Source organism: Dendropsophus ebraccatus, chromosome 9 (genome assembly GCF_027789765.1).
Source record: "Dendropsophus ebraccatus isolate aDenEbr1 chromosome 9, aDenEbr1.pat, whole genome shotgun sequence".
Lineage (NCBI taxonomy): Eukaryota > Metazoa > Chordata > Amphibia > Anura > Hylidae > Dendropsophus > Dendropsophus ebraccatus.
In genome coordinates, this window is record NC_091462.1 from 9,087,533 (window position 1) to 9,103,581 (window position 16,049).

At 52.6% G+C, this 16,049-nt stretch overlaps 1 protein-coding gene across 3 annotated transcripts; it reads right to left on the bottom strand.

Moving 5' to 3' along the window:
- Nucleotides 1–589: 589 nt before the first annotated feature.
- On the bottom strand, nucleotides 590–15,650 carry OSBPL11 (oxysterol binding protein like 11). Of its 3 annotated transcripts, none has more exons than XM_069982481.1 (13): nucleotides 14,533–15,650; nucleotides 11,184–11,252; nucleotides 10,270–10,445; nucleotides 9,724–9,803; nucleotides 9,459–9,644; nucleotides 7,383–7,584; nucleotides 5,258–5,406; nucleotides 3,875–4,015; nucleotides 3,258–3,750; nucleotides 2,341–2,527; nucleotides 2,002–2,184; nucleotides 1,635–1,788; nucleotides 590–1,379 (listed from the first exon to the last, which is right to left on the bottom strand). In XM_069982481.1, exons 1-13 carry the CDS (start codon nucleotides 14,652–14,654, stop codon nucleotides 1,323–1,325), a joined length of 2,199 nt encoding a protein of 732 aa, XP_069838582.1. In that variant the 5' UTR covers nucleotides 14,655–15,650; the 3' UTR covers nucleotides 590–1,322. The 3 variants fall into 3 exon arrangements, with proteins under 3 accessions (XP_069838582.1, XP_069838584.1, XP_069838583.1); XM_069982483.1 differs by lacking the exon at nucleotides 14,533–15,650 and adding an exon at nucleotides 11,696–12,087; XM_069982482.1 differs by lacking the exon at nucleotides 14,533–15,650 and adding an exon at nucleotides 11,462–11,671.
- Nucleotides 15,651–16,049: the final 399 nt, after the last annotated feature.

Genomic DNA, 16,049 nt, shown 5'->3' on the forward strand with positions numbered 1-16,049 from the left:
AGATCGGCGCTCGTTTACATCATTGATCGGGCCCTGCTCGGCCCATGGAATAGGACCCTTAGTCTCACCATGGGCAGCAAAATATCAGAAGTTATGTTTGAGTGGAGTACCCCTAAAACTTCTAATGGGATCTGGTAGCAATCCTAAACACAAATGAACACAACTCTACTCCTCCTCACACCGTAATAAGACAGGGTGTGGTGTAATTCCTGAGGTGGGTCATGGCAGTCCGCAGATCTGATGTTTCAGACTACAATGAGTGATATGAGCAGCTGCTTCTCTTCACATGTTCCTAGGTCTATAGTTCTACACCAGGGATGAGGAACCTTCAGCCCTCCAGCTGTTGCAAAACTACAATTCCCATCGTACCTAGCTTTGCTTTGGCTGTCCAGGCATGATGGGTTTTGTAGTTTTACAACAGCTGGAGGGCCGAAGGTGCAGTGCAGACCCAAAATCGGTAAACAATCCGCTACCAGAAATGACTCGGGATGGAGACAATTCACAATTTATTCTCATTCTTCCATCACACGGTTTGTAAGACATCTGTTCTCTCAGTGCAGGAGACGCCCTCTTCCCCCCCCCCCCCCCCCCCCCCGACGGTCACACCAGAGCAGACACGGATTGGAAGACGACATTCAGAAGAGAGATAAGGCACCACTCATATACTGTACAGAGAACCCATCATCCTCCAATCACTGCGCAAACAGCGTCCAGTCAGGTAGAGATGTGGCTGATGGTCAGAGAGTCTTCAGTAAACCTGACAGGAAGCGGCAGGAGAGGGGTTAATATAGTCATGGCCTGAACCCCCAAAGCCCATTTACCCCAGTCCATCCCCGGGAGGGGGGTTCCAGAGGCAGCATGTGCAGGGAAAGGGTTAATCGTCATTTGTAAAACAATCCAAAACATAAGCAGAACATAAGCAGATTGTGGTCGCATCCGGAGCGGGACATTCTGACCGCAGCTGAGATGATTTCCTCATCCGTGGAGGCCAAGGAGCGGGAACATTGACTGCTCAGTGCAGGGAGGGGGCCACATGGGCCCCCGCAGCGCAGACACCACGGCTCAGGGACCGGTCAACGACAGAGGCAAACTAATACTGGACGAGGTGACGGGAGGTCAGAGCGGAGGAGTCGCCTCATGGTATCCAGGCTGAGATGATCCTGAGCGGCTGCAGCGTCTCACTGTGTGAGATCAGAGAGGCATCGGGAGGTTATAAAACAAGGGGCACTAAGACAGCCCCCTCTGGAGAAAGGGGGGGCTGTATACACCGTTCCTGGGGTTCAGTCCTCTGCAGACCTGGGACATGGCCAGAATCTCCTGGTTTACACAACGGAGCTGCAACTCTTCCATAGAGGGCGGTTATAGATCCAGCCGTCTCCCTGTAAACAACACAAACAGAAAATTCAGGGGGGTTCCAGACAGCACCGCAGGGGGGACATGGAGCAGGGCTGGATCTACGAGACCCCAGAGCCCCAAAAATAAGCAGAAAACTATTTACTGTTTTTTTCCTATTCATTATGATGTAACAGCAGAATAGCGAGTGCAGCTCTGGAGGTAACTAGAATATAGGACATCAATCACTGCACCTTGATCTCCAGGGTTTTCCAGTTCTCTGGTATTGCGCCAGGACTCACCTCTTTGGAGAAGTACTTTGTTTGCCAGGGTGTCTCAGTTTCAGTGCGGTGTCTCTCCTCCGCCCTCTGCCGCTCCTCCAGGGATCTCTTGTGCTCCGTGGCCTTCTCTATATTTTTCGCCATCAGGGCTTCTGTCACATGAGACCAAAGCCTCCTGGAGCCCCAGAAACAAGAAGGTTATAACAGGCTGTGATAGGAGTCAGGGACGCGTTGTGCTTGATCTAGAGTTGTGTAACCGGCAGCGCTGCAGGGACTTCCTGTCACATGACCTCAACACATTCGAGACAATGAGGTGAGGTGAAAATTTTGTAGTTGATGCCATGACAACTCCAGAACAAGCACATTACTGACAGGCCTCATTATTTACCTGGACTCGAAGGGTCCCTGCTTGTCCACCGGCCGCACCCTCTTCCTCGTCACCGGCAGCTTGGTCAGGTCCACACATCTGGTGTCTCCGTTGCTGTACGTGAACTCCAGGATGCTGTTCCACTCGCCCTGAATCTTGCACACCACCGTGTTGGTCGGGTTGTGCTTCACCTCACCGGTCACCCTGAAAAGTTAAGAAAACAGGTCATGGTATATGATGCATGTCCTGCTCCCCGAGGCCACAGCGCTACAAAGCATACAATGCTAGAAAAATCCTCAAATCTCCGACGATCGTGAACGGCCATCACCTGGTCACTCAGCACCACCATCCACGCCTCACCTGTGCAGCTTTCCTCCATAGAAAGGCTTTGTGTGGAAGGTGATGGCTGCAGAGTATCCTGTCTTGGGGCAGTTCACATTCACTTTCCCTCCTAGCTCCACCCATGGTACGGTGAGGATGGAGCGGGCGTAGGCGCAGGGCAGCGTGAAGGTGTATTCCTCGCCATACTCCAGGAGGTGCAGGACACCTGGGAAGAGGATGAAACACTGAGAATGGTCCCAAAACTATGAGAATCACCAGAGAACTGAACCGCAATCCACATCCAAAGGAAGGAGACGGTCATCAGGATGACATCAGAACCAACAAGAGAGACTATCTGGGGGAGGCCGTCTAGGCTTCAGGTGTCAATGACCAAGAAAGGACCCCAAACTTACACAGCAACATATTAGGGTATGTTCACACTGAGCAAATGTGGCGGAATCCTGTCTGCCTCAGTGTGACACTGTTTCCCTATGGGAGGGCTCGCGCACCTCTGCTCCTGCCGCTCTCCGCTCAAAGAATTGACATGGAATGGCACAAGGCCTCCCATAGAGAAACAGTGTCACACTGAGGCAGCCACATTTGCTCAGTGTGAACATAACCTTATACCCATAATTGCACTCACTATTCTGCTGCATACATACATTACTGATCCTAAGTTACATCCTGTATTACACTCCAGAGCTGCACTCACTATTCTGCTAGCTTCAGTGCTGGCCTCCCTGCTGGTTTGGTGATTTTCCATTCTGGGAGATGTCATCTTTACACCAGGCTCTGTAGTCATCAGATATAGGACATAGTAACTACCCCCTTGGGGGGGGGGGGGGGCGGTGTGCACAAGCTTGCTGACTGTTTCTAGCAGAATAGTGAGTGCACCTTTTATATGTCTCCTTGTTCTGCTCTCATGTCCGGCACACGCACAGTTATCAGCCAATCACCTTCTCCCACCATGGTGACTCCGATGGACATCCCCATGAACTTGCTCTTGGTCCACACGTGGGTGTTGACGCACATTTTGCGCTCTGGGCACTCAGCGTAGAATCCTGAGACAGGAGGGTGGTGAGAGACCTGCTCAGCCACAAAGCAAACCGTGTAGTCGTCCTTCTTGTCTGCGGAGTCCTCCTGAGGTTGCGGCGTCTGATCCTGGGCATCTACTAGGGTCTCCGAGGTTTGGGGGGGCTGCACACAGTCCTTGGGGACCCTCCAGGAGCAGTGGAAGGTCTCCCCGATGATGGGGTTATACGGCTTCTTGGCCAGTGCACCTTTGCGTCCTTCGTGGAAGGAGGTGAGATAATACTCCACGAACCTCAGCATGCGAGCCTCTGGGGTGAGCCCCCCACTGATGGACAGGAAGAGGTCCGGGTGGGACAGGAAGTCTGCATACATTTCCAGCAGTGAACGCTTCTCCAGTATGAAGGTGGGAAGGACGACCTGAAAACAGCACAGTGAGTGAGAATATAGAGGCGCCACCTGAGACAACGTCCCTCATGTGGAGGCGACGGTAATGGATGGCGTATATAGGGGGTGTATATATATATAACTGCTAGACACTGACCCGTGTGAGGTCCATGCCGAGCTTCAGCTGTGACAGAAGGTGCAGGATGACGCTGCGCTGCTCCTCCACCGCCCCCAGATCGTCCTCAGTCAGCTCACACGAGTCCTCCACCTCCTCATCTGGATCTATATCTACAGGCTCCTGTGAGGGACAAAACAATAAACTAAATTAAAAAATACATAGGGGGCGTGGAGGACGGCCTACTCTACCAGACGGGTCAGGTATACAGTTCTCTCCAGCCTCATGCTGTTACTGCATGCTGACAGTTGTAGTTCTGCAACAGCTAAAATGCAGCAGTGGGAGCTGAATCAGGTGGGGGATGATCAGCGGTTAACCCCCACTATCTGGACCCTTGATTCCTGACAGTGGGCAAACATAGGGGGTCAGTCAGCACCCCCGTCCCCCCCATGACGGGAAATATCTGTAAGTGCAGGGGTCTCCTCCTCAATGTACATGAGGGTCCAACATCTTTCATATTAGACTGTCTTTCACTTACTAGAAACATTCTGGTTCACATCAAAAGGATAAAACCTGTCTCGTCCTATTGCCTCCTGGTGTTGGACTAGGTCGGGGTTGGTTTCTAGACTCTGGATGTGAACAATAAATGTGCCCAGAAATCTTAAAAATGGTGCAGAACAGAAACACAAAGTGGGAGATTTGTCAAACTGGTGTAAAGTAGAATTGTCTTTGTTGCCCCTAGCAACTAATCTGATTCCACCTTTCATTCCTCACAGACTCTTTGAAAAATGAAAGGTGGAATCTGATTGGTTGCTAGGGGCAACAAAGACAATTCTACTTTACACCAGTATGAGAAATCTCCCCCAAGGTGTCAGGACTTGGACACTTGATGCATTCACCATTTATTCAATACAACTTTTAGAAGTTGCCACTAGATGGCGCTGTAGCTGTGCAACACGGCAAACGGTCAATCTGATCAACGCAGCTCTCTATGTTCGCCACCAAACTTGTTATAAAATGCAGACAAACGCCGGCTTTCATATTAACACTGACCTGGCCTTCTAGTAAGTAGACCTGGCCTTCAAGAAACCCCCATAACTAGGGGTCACACGAGGTGAGATGGGGTGAGCAGAAGCCACGCTGTTGGGAAATAACCTGTGCTCAATCTATGCAAATAATATTCCATTACCGCTACAGCGCCACCTACTGGTGAGATTGCCCTAACATTTTTTTATTAAATAAATGGTAAGCCTATTACCTGGTGTGACCCATGGTTAACTTTTCCTCTCATTTGGAGCGGCAGAGCGCCCCCCAGAGCCCATGGATGCAGCATACAATCATGTCTAAGGGCAGGAGTAAACCCTGAGCTGTACACAATGCCGGGTACCACAGACAGGCGGGTGTAATGGTGGTGGCGGCACTCACCCTGCTCAGCTGGCTGATCGCCGGCTCTCCCTGCGTCTCGATCAGCAGCTCCTGCTCCTTACTCTCCTCGGCAGGGAAGCGGGGGGCCTCGCCATTCTCCAGATGCTCCGACAGGAGGCTCTTTGGTTCCAACCAGTTTATCGTCACCCCTGAGGGAAAAGGGATTTTGCACTTAGAGCTGCTCATAATCCAGTCGGGGTGCAGCCGTCCTACATTGTGCAGCGATCAGGGGACTGCACCCTAATAATCTGGGGGAGCACAGGAGAACCTGCTGCTTCTTCCAGCTGCCCTATATGATCTGCGGCTCAGCAGCTCGTACAAGACAATGCCCCCCGTCATTAGCCCGCTGCATGGGATTACCTGATAGAGGGAACCCGACACCGAGGGGTAAGGTGACACCACAGAGGAGCGGAAACACTCGCTGGAAAGTTGTACTTCACGGCTGAAGCAGATGGACAAGAGCTCAACACAGCGGTCAATGTCAGGGACACAGGCGGACAAAGGGAGGGGACGGGGGAGAGAGGACACCGCCGGACAAGGGAGAGAGGACACAGCCTGACAAAGGGAGGGGACGGGGGAGAGAGGACACCGCCGGACAAGGGAGAGAGGACACAGCCGGACAAAGGGAGGGGACGGGGGAGAGAGGACACCGCTGGACAAAGGGAGGGGACAAGGGAGAGAGGACACCGCCGGACAAAGGGAGGGGACGGGGGAGAGAGGACACCGCCGGACAAAGGGAGGGGACGGGGGAGAGAGAGGACACCGCCGGACAAAGGGAGGGGACGGGGGAGAGAGGACACCGCCGGACAAGGGAGAGAGGACACTGCCGGACAAAGGGAGGGGACGGGGGAGAGAGAGGACACCGCCGGACAAGGGAGAGAGGACACTGCTGGACAAAGGGAGGGGACAGGGGAGAGAGGACACCGCCGGACAAAGGGAGGGGACAGGGTAGAGGACACCGCCGGACAAAAGGAGGGGACGGGGGAGAGAGGACACCGCCGGACAAAGGGAGGGGACAGGGGAGAGAGGACACCGCCGGACAAAGGGAGGGGACGGGGGAGAGAGGACACCGCCGGACAAAGGGAGGGGACGGGGGAGAGAGGACACCGCCGGACAAAGGGAGGGTACGGGGGAGAGAGGACACCGCCGGACAAAGGGAGGGGACGGGGGAGAGAGGAGACAGCCAGGCACAGCGCTCAGGGGCAGAAGAGACCGCCGGGCACAGCGCTCAGGGGCAGAAGAGACCGCCGGGCACAGCGTTTACGGGCAGAAGAGACAGCTGGGCACAGAGCTCAGGGGCAGAAGAGACAGCCGGGCACAGAGCTCAGGGGCAGAGGAGACACCGCCAGGCACAGTGCTCAGGGGCAGAGGGGACACAGCCGGGCACAGTGCTCAGGGGCAGAAGAGACAGCCGGGCACAGAGCTCAGGGGCAGAAGAGACACAGCCGGGCACAGTGCTCAGGGGCAGAGGGGACACAGTCCGGCACAGAGCTCCAGTGTCTTTAATCACATAATAAATGTGAATGTGCTTCCTAAATGCGGGGACAGACAGCGCTCAGCAGACAGTCAGCATGACACTGGGCCGGGTGTCAGCACATTAGATACAGGAGGTGGAGCAGGCACAGGGCTCGGGTCACAGACACACCCCCTGCAGCATCAGGGTCCTGATTGTTCCCCCTGCGGCTGTGACCTGTCCTCACCCTGAGCTCCGGTTACAGTCAGGCGGCTGTCAGCTCCCGGGATAAATTATTCACACGTCTCATTCTTATGTTTGAGGCTTCGGAGCCGCGGCCACTAATGTTAACAATTCATGATGGAGCTTGCTGCAAATATTGGCAGAACCTCATTATTAGTCATTGTCCGGCAGCGGCTTACGGCGTGGGGAAATTATCTGGGGTCTATGTATGGGGGAGGGGTCTGACATCAGAATTACTACATGAACAGACATGTGACACCTCATCGGACCATAGACATGATTCACCAGCAACAATGCATGCTGGGATCAACACAGATCCACAACAATCTCACCAACCGGTATTCAGGATCCGTCAACAGCAATCATAAGTCTATGGCCAGTACTGCACCTCCCCTTGGGGGTCTGTGATCATGGAGGGGGGTCACTCACCAGCAGGCAGGCTGCTCTTCTGTAACGCGGTGTGCTGCTGGTACAACATGTGGAAACAGTCATTCAGGCAATTCATGGTGGCCATTGATGTGGCCTTCAGCATGAGCAGGTCCTGGTCCAGGGAGCTGAAGTGACCGCTGGATGGGAGGCCTTCTATGCTGCGCATCAGCTCCCTCTGCTGACCCTCCGCCCGCGTCATCATCTATGGATAAAAAAACAACAGAAGGGACAGAAGTCAGAAGCATTACAAAGGTTATACAGAAAAACCCACAGCGCCACCATTGTCCTCAGTGTATGCGTGGTATTGCAGCTCAGTTCCACACACAACAGCAGTCATGATTTTGTAATCCTGGATCACCCCTTTAATTGGTACGTCCAACTATCAAAAGTTATGGATAGGGGATAACTAGCTGAATGGTCCCCCGCACTGGGGGGAACTGGGACCCCCGCAATCCAGAGAAAGTAAGTGAAGAGAAAGTAATGAATGAAAGGAGCACACCTCACAGGTTCAGTCAGCACTCTATTAAAGGGATATTCTACTCAGATATAACCGCATATTGCTGTCCATGGTGAGACTAACAATCCCTTCCATACTTATTATACTGTTATTATATATTCAGTCTCCTTACCCGTTCTCAGCTGCTGCTTTCTGCTGAAGACATAAAAAGCAATGTGTTAGCCTCTCTCTCTGTCTCCCTCTCCTCCCCCCTCCCTTCTGAGATGGCTGATAAGTCCCTGGCAGGCTGTATCTGCAACATTGTAGCTCGTTATGCTGGGAAGGTTATTCTGAGGTCAAGTTACTGATGAACTGGTCAAGTTGTGATTAATCCTCCCAGCAACACAAAGAAGCTAAAATGTTGCAGATACAGCCTGGAAGGGATTTCTTTACATCAGCCGTCTCAGAAGGGAGGGGGGAAAAAGGGGGAGACAAAGAGAAACCTCACACACAGATTTTTGTGTCGTCAGCAGAAAGCAGCAGCTGGGAACTGGGGGAAGGAGACTGAATAGATAATAACAAGTATAGAAGGCATTTTTAGTCTCACCATGGGCAGCAACATATGGAAAGTTGTATTTGAGTGGAAGACCCCTTTAACTCTCTATGGCATTGCAGGGCGCTGAGCTGCACTCACTATTCTGCAGAGCTGGAATCTCCCAGCATCCCCAGCTCACTGAATGTCTGTATGACTATCTATATTTTGGGAAGTGTTATCCTTACGTATATTTCCTGTTTCGGCGGGGGGGAGGTTGTATAGGCCTCTGCGGAGTCACCCTGCCCTCACCTCGCTGCTGCATACATTTCTAGGTCAGTATGGGGAGGGTGTCTTGTTACGGGATCACTCAGCACGTCGCCGGTGCATCAGTCCCATCACTTCTACATTACACATTTTCCGAGCACTCTGTAAAGGATCCTGAAGGCGAGATACTGTGACTGCTCTTCAGCTACAGAAAGTGATGGTGTCCAGTGCGGTCTTGGCTGCCCCAGGTCACAGCAGAGCGGAGATGGTGAACTTAGACAATGACATCATCAGAAGTTTCTTACGTGTCATGTGACACAGTACACACAACACTGAGCCCTCTCTTCCTGATGCCCCCATGTGTTTAAGAAGAGGACGTACAAGGATTTGAAGGGTTATTGCTTTGTTTAACACAATTTCTTATAATGCACCAACATTTCTGCTTTGGCAGCTGCTCCCTGGCACTGATGTATTTCACAGCAAAAGCGAAGCTTTGTCTGTCCAGGCATGATGGAAATTGTAGTTTTGCAACAGCTGGAGGGCCGCAGGTTCCCCATCCCTGTCATAGAAGATCTTTATAGTAGATTGATGCAATAACCATAAAGGTCTAATCTGTCAGGATGCCGCCAGTCAGACCACCACTGATCCGGTGATGTCGGCTGCTGCGGATGGTTTCCATATCTCCCCCTTATGGTGCGTTTACACAGACAGATTTATCTGACAGATTTTGTAATTTTCCTCTGTTCTCTGCTTATAGTACATTTCTGGCTTTGGCTTCAAAAAATCTGTCAGATAAATCCGTGTAAACGCACCCTTAGAGAGGAGCCACTGTCCCACTCACCTCCCTCACTTCTCCCAGGTGATCTGGCTGTAACATCAGGGCTTTCCTGCCGCTCGGTACTGCTCGGTGGTGGCCAATGGTGAAGAACGACGATGCATTTTGGCTGGGCCGACGCTGAGAGCCGGGAGAGTTGCCGCTGCCCTGAGATGCCAGAGAGAAACTGCGAGACTTCAGGGGAGGATTGTTCTACAGAGGAGAGAAGAGCGTGAGTGAATGGAGCGTCCATGTCGTCCTGTCACCAAGCATGACCCTGTCCCAGCCTCACCTTGCCGATGGCTTCTGTGTGGTGCTGTGTGCAGATCTGCAGACGGCTCACCCAGTGCTGACGCTCTTTGGTGTCTGAAGCTGTAGGGGACATATATAGGATTACAGGTATAGGGTTGTGTGAGCCTCTCTCTCAGTCTTCCCCTCCATTCTGAGACTGTTGATGTAAACAAGTCCCTGGCAGGCTGTATCTGCAACATTGTAGTTTCTTTATAATGCTGGGTGAGTTATTTTGAGGTCAAGCTGCTAATGATCTCACTGTGATTAATCCTCCCAGCATTACAAAGCTACAATGTTGCAGATACAGCCTGTCAGGGACTTGTTTACATCAGCCGTCTCAGAAGGGAGGGGCGAGGAGGGGGAGACAGAAACAAAGGCTCACACACAGATTTTTGTGTCTTTAGCGGAAACCGGGGGAAGGAGACTAAATAGATAACAACAAGTATGGAAGGAATTGTAAGTCTCATCATGGGCAGCAACATATCAAAAGTTATGTTTGAGTGGCGTACCCCTTTAACTATCTGCTCTATCTAATATTCCCCCTCACCTCTCAGCTTGTACAGCTCTCCACTAGCAGCATTGACAGTGAACGTGTGGGAGTCTTCATCACTGGGGGAGATGACGGCCCCGGCTAGCTGCACCGTGCCCCTCGCCTTCTGGTTCTTTGACTGCTCATTGACAAAATATTCCAATAGCCCGGCTTCATTGTTCAAGACGAAAAACCTGAAAACAGAAAGAGAAAGCCTGAACCATGAACTGAGTGACGCAGCCAACATAGACGTATTATACCGCGCCGCCTGATGGTGTACTGGGCTCATTACTTACCCCAACTTACCCAACACTGTGCATCACCTGTGCGTCACCTGCCAATCAGCAGCTGGTGGGCAGAGTTTGCTGCTGCTCATGAATATCCAGGACTACTGGGCTCATGCACATAATGGAGAGGACTACTTATTGTCCATGTTATTCAGGAGGAGATCTCTGGATCAGCTGCACAGAGCAATGTAAGTGATACATCATTCTGTTCAGCATCTCTGTCATTAGTTTATGCTACCCTAAGGACGCCATAAACCTCTCTTTAAGCTGTATACAACAGATACAGAAGTTTTGGAACGTTATTTTGGATGTGCAGAATGTTTTCTATTTTGCAGGTGTCAGAAAGTTATACAGATTTGTAATTTACTTCTATTTAAAAATCTCCAGTCTTCCAGTACTTATCATCTGCTGTATATCCTGCAGGAAGTGGTGTATTCTCTCCAGTCCGACACAGTGCTCTCTGCTGCCACCGCTGTCCATGTCGGGAACTGTCCAGAGCAGTAAATAGAAGTAAACAACAAATCTCTATAACTTTCTGAAACAAGTTGATTTAAATGAAAAAAATGTTCCCTTTAAATGGGGAGCCTGTAATAAATGTGAGAAATAACAATGACCTATTATGAGTGCTGTCCCCTCCCCACCTACCTGTACTGCCAGCCGGTGACCAGGTTGGTGTACTTCATCAGATACCCGCAGATATTCTCCATGTGGTCGCTGGTGGAGAGAGCAGAGGATACAAGTGTTACAGCTACCAGTGACTTCTCTTCTGTACGAGGGATTGGGGTCCATATAGATTATATATATATATATATATATATATATATATATATATATATATATATATATATATATATATACACACACACACACACACATCTACATCTATACACTCATAGCCATGCATCATCCCTGGGGACAGGTACCTGCACTGCACAGGTTGTTATTATTATTGTAGCAGAAAATGCAATAAACCCTTGGTGAACGTCCAAAACGTCCAGTGATGTGATCCAGCATAATCAGACCCCATGGAAGTAACCTTCATCGCAGACCCCCTGTGGCTTTGTTGGGGGTCTGCCATGCCCAGGGCTCGGGTGCGGTGTGTCATGTGACTGACGGGCACTCAGTGTTACCAGAGCGTCTGTGACCCAGTGACGTACAATGAATCAGTAACGTGCGGCTTCAGTGCTAAAAATACCAAACATGGCTGCCATGCCAAGAAGGGCGGAGATGGCAGGTGAGAGGTTGGCAGCTTCCTGACTCAGGACTGAAACCATAGCTGCTCACTGTCACAAAGCCAAAGACTGTCAGGGCATGCTGGGAGTTGTAGTTTTGTAAGAGCTGGAGAGTCACAGGTTGGGGAACACTCATCTTCTATCACAGGACAAGAAGCCGGACGATTACGGAGTCTCCTGTATATGAAGCGTCATTAGTAAATAATGCAAAATTCTGCAAATGTCAGTCTCAGGATCTCTGCCCCTATAGATGGGCAGACCCCTCGAGACAAGGCGCAGACCCCTCGAGACAAGGCGCAGACCCCTCGAGACAAGGCGCAGACCCCTCGAGACAAGGCGCAGACCCCTCGAGACAAGGCGCAGACCCCTCGAGACAAGGCGCAGACCCCTCGAGACAAGGCGCAGACCCCTCGAGACAAGGCGCGGTCCCCTGGAGCCGAAGGGTTCAGCCGTCCCAGGGCTCGTTGTAAATAAACATGTGTTAATGTTTTACACAACCTTCCGGCTGTGGCTGCAGTTTATACATAAGACGCCTCATGTGACCCTCGGCCTTATTATATTATATTACACAGCGTTCACTAACTTATAACCAGTTCCTGGCTGAGCAGCTGATACAAAATTTCCACTGAGAATGTCCAAAAAAATCTGGGGAGATCGGCACATTCACTTCCCTATCACAAAGAGTCAAACATTAACCCTGCGATGGCCCAGCTCCATATTGGGTCTCATCTATCAACCATATAAACTATGGCAAAGCAGGACTACAACCCTGCACAGGACCCAGCGGCGACTCCCCCACACTTCTCATATAACTCCCCTCCCCCGCATCCCCCTCTCCACACCGCTCCCCTCCTTCCCCTGTGATCCTCACACCACTCCCCTCCCTCTACATATAACTCTTCTCCCTTCTCCGTGCTCCTCACTCCCCTCCCCCGCATCCCCCTCTCCGCGCTCTTCACACCACTCCCCTCCCCCATGCTTCTCACACCACTCCCCTCCCTCCTCATATAACTCTCCCTCCCTTGCGCTCCTCATATAACTCCCCTCCTTCCTCATACAACTCTTCTCCCTCCTCACATTACTCTTCTCCCTCCCCCGCGCTCCTCATATAACTCTTCTCCCTTCCCCGCGCTCTTCATATAACTCTCCTCCCTCCTCCTCACACCACTCCCTCCTCATATAACTCTTCTCCCTCCCCCGCGCTCCTCGTATGTCGTCTCCCTCCCCTGCACCCCCTTCTCCTCCCTCCCCACGCTCTTCACACCACTCCCCTCCCCCGCGATCCTCACGCCACTTTCCTCAGTTCCTCCCCCACGCCCCTCCTCATATAACTCTTCTCCCTCCCCCGCGCCTCTCACACCACTCTCCTCCCTCCCCCGCGCCCCTCACACCACTCTCCTCCCTCCCCCTATAACTCTCCTCCCTCACACCACTCTCCTCCCTCCTCATAACTCTTCTCCCTCCCCCGCGCCCCTCACACCCCTCCCCTCCCTCCTCATATAACTCTTCTCCCTCCCCCGCGCCCCTCACACCACTCCCCTCCCTCCTCATATAACTCTCCTCCCTCCCCCTATAACTCTCCTCCCTCCCCTGCGCCCCTCACAACACTCCCCTCCCTCCTCATATAACTCTCCTCCCTCCCCCGCGCCCCTCACAACACTCCCCTCCCTCCTCATATAACTCTTCTCCCTCCCCCGCGCCCCTCACACCACTCCCCTCCCTCCTCATATAACTCTCCTCCCTCCCCCTATAACTCTTCTCCCTCCCCCGCGCCCCTCACACCACTCTTCTCTCCTCCCTCCCCCGCACCCCTCACACCACTCCCCTCGCTCCTCATATAACTCTTCTCCCTCCTGCGCCCCTCACACCACTCTTCTCTCCTCCCTCCCCTGCGCCCCTCACACCACTCCCCTCCCTCCTCATATAACTCTTCTCCCTCCTGCGCCCCTCACACCCCTCCCCTCCCTCCTCATATAACTCTCCTCCCCCGCGCCCCTCACACCCCTCCCCTCCCTCCTCATATAACTCTCCTCCCTCCCCCACGCCCCTCACACCACTCCCTTCCCTCCTCATATAACTCTCCTCCCTCCCCCGCGCCCCTCACACCCCTCCCCTCCCTCCTCATATAACTCTCCTCCCCCGCGCCCCTCACACCCCTCCCCTCCCTCCTCATATAACTCTCCTCCCTCCCCCGCACCCCTTACACCACTCCCCTCGCTCCTCATATGACTCTTCTCCCTCCTGCGCCCCTCACACCACTCCCCTCCCTCCTCATATAACTCTCCTCCCTCCCCCGCGCCCCTCACACCACTCCCCTCCCTCCTCATATAACTCTTCTCCCTCCCCCGCACCCCTCACACCACTCTTCTCCCTCCCCTGCGCCCCTCACACCACTCTCCTCCTCTCATTGCTATGGGCCACAATGACGGCCTCTCTTTCCGGCCGCCCCGATGTATCTGCCCCGCAGGTGTTCTCACCATCTTCACTTACGATCAGTAAACTGGAAAATTCTGGTTAACATCTGTCTCTAAACCCTCCTGACCTGCTCACAGCTGAGGGGTTGTTACACTTGTATCCAGGTGAGACAACCTTTTATGCAGGTAATGTACTGACAGAGCGGCTTCGTACCCTGACATTAATGGACGGGCTCCCCCAGTCTGGGGCCACAAGGGGCGTGGCCTCTCCAGGCTGCCGCTATGTCCCCACATCCCCATGGTTACAGCTGCAGTGATGAGAAGTAACAGGACCGGCGGTGCACTCACCTGTACTGCCACACCTTGCTGCTAACCCCCCGCGGGGGCACACGGTGGTTGTGGGGGCTGGGGGTCAGGTCTAGCTTCCCATCACTATCGGACACTCTCATAGCCGGTGGGTCACCCTGCATGGTGGAACCAGAGCGCTCACACCCTGATGTCACTTGTCTCTCGGCTATCCCTGCAGAGCAGTCTCTCAGATGATGGACGTCTCCACAGTGCAGTCTCTCTAGGTGCCAGATGTCTGCGGAGCAGTCTCTTTCTCAGACACTGGATGTAAAAGAGCAGCTTTTTTTTTTTCTTTAGATGTCAGATAATCTGTTATTTGGATGCTGGATGTCTCTGTGGAGCTGTCTCTCTTATGTCAGATGTCTCCGGGGAGCAGCCTCTCAGATGTTGTCACAGTGGAGCTGTCTTTCTCTCAGATACTGGATGTCTCTATGGAGCTGTCTCTCTCAGAAGCTGGATGTCTCTATGGAGGTGTATCTCTCTGAGGCTGGATGTCTCTGTGGGTTCTCTTAGATGCTGGATGTCTCTGTGGAGCAGTCTCTCTCAGATGATGGATGTCTCTGTGGGTCTCTCTCTGAAGCTGTCTCTCTCCGTGAGTCTCTCTCTCTGTAGCTGTTGCTCTCTCTGTGAGTCTCTCTCTCAGATGCTGGATGTCTCTGTGGGTCTCTCAGATCTTGGATGTCTCTGTGAAGCTGTCTCTCTCAGATCTTGGATGTCTCTGTGGGTCTCTCAGATGATGAATGTCTCTGTGGGTCTCTCAGATGTTGGATGTCTCTGTGAAGCTGTCTCTCTCAGATGTTGGATGTCTCTGTGAAGCTGTCTCTCTCAGATGTTGGATGTCTCTGTGGGTCTCTCAGATGTTGGATGTCTCTGTGGAGCAGTCTCTCAGATGTTGGATGTCTCTGTGGAGCAGTCTCTCTCTCAGATGATGAATGTCTCTGTGAAGCTGTCTCTCTCAGATGCTGGATGTCTCTGTGGAGCAGTCTCTCTCTCTCTCAGATGCTGGATGTCTCTGAGGGTCTCTCAGATGCTGGATGTCTCTGTGGAGCAGTCTCTCTCTCTGTGGGTCTCTCTCTCTCTCTGTGGAGCAGTCTCTCTCTCTCTCTGTGGGTCTCTCTCTCTGTGGGTCTCTCTCTCTCTGTGGGTCTCTCTCTCTCTCTCTCTGTGGGTCTCTCTCTCTCTCTCTGTGGGTCTCTCTCTCTCTGTGGGTCTCTCTCTCTCTGTGGGTCTCTCTCTCTCTCTCTGTGGGTCTCTCTCTCTCTGTGGGTCTCTCTCTCTCTGTGGGTCTCTCTCTCTCTGTGGGTCTCTCTCTCTCTGTGGGTCTCTCTCTCTCTCTCTGTGAGTCTCTCTCGCTCTCTCTCTGTGGGTCTCTCTCTCTCTCTGTGGGTCTCTCTCTCTCTCTCTGTGGGTCTCTCTCTCTCTCTCTCTGTGGGTCTCTCTCTCTCTGTGGGTCTCTCTCTCTCTCTCTGTGGGTCTCTCTCTCTCTCTCTGTGGGTCTCTCTCTCTCTGTGGGTCTC

What these genes read in the sequence shown, in the direction of transcription:
- OSBPL11 (XM_069982481.1), bottom strand. Translation starts at nt 14,654, where the DNA reads ATGCAGGGTGACCCACCGGCTATGAGAGTGTCCGATAGTGATGGGAAG. An exon ending in TCGGCATGGACCTCACACGG is followed by an intron (nt 3,751 to 3,874) that starts GTCAGTGTCTAG and finishes TGCTGTTTTCAG; the next exon opens with GTCGTCCTTCCCACCTTCAT. An exon ending in TATGGAGGAAAGCTGCACAG is followed by an intron (nt 2,185 to 2,340) that starts GTGAGGCGTGGA and finishes TTAACTTTTCAG; the next exon opens with GGTGACCGGTGAGGTGAAGC.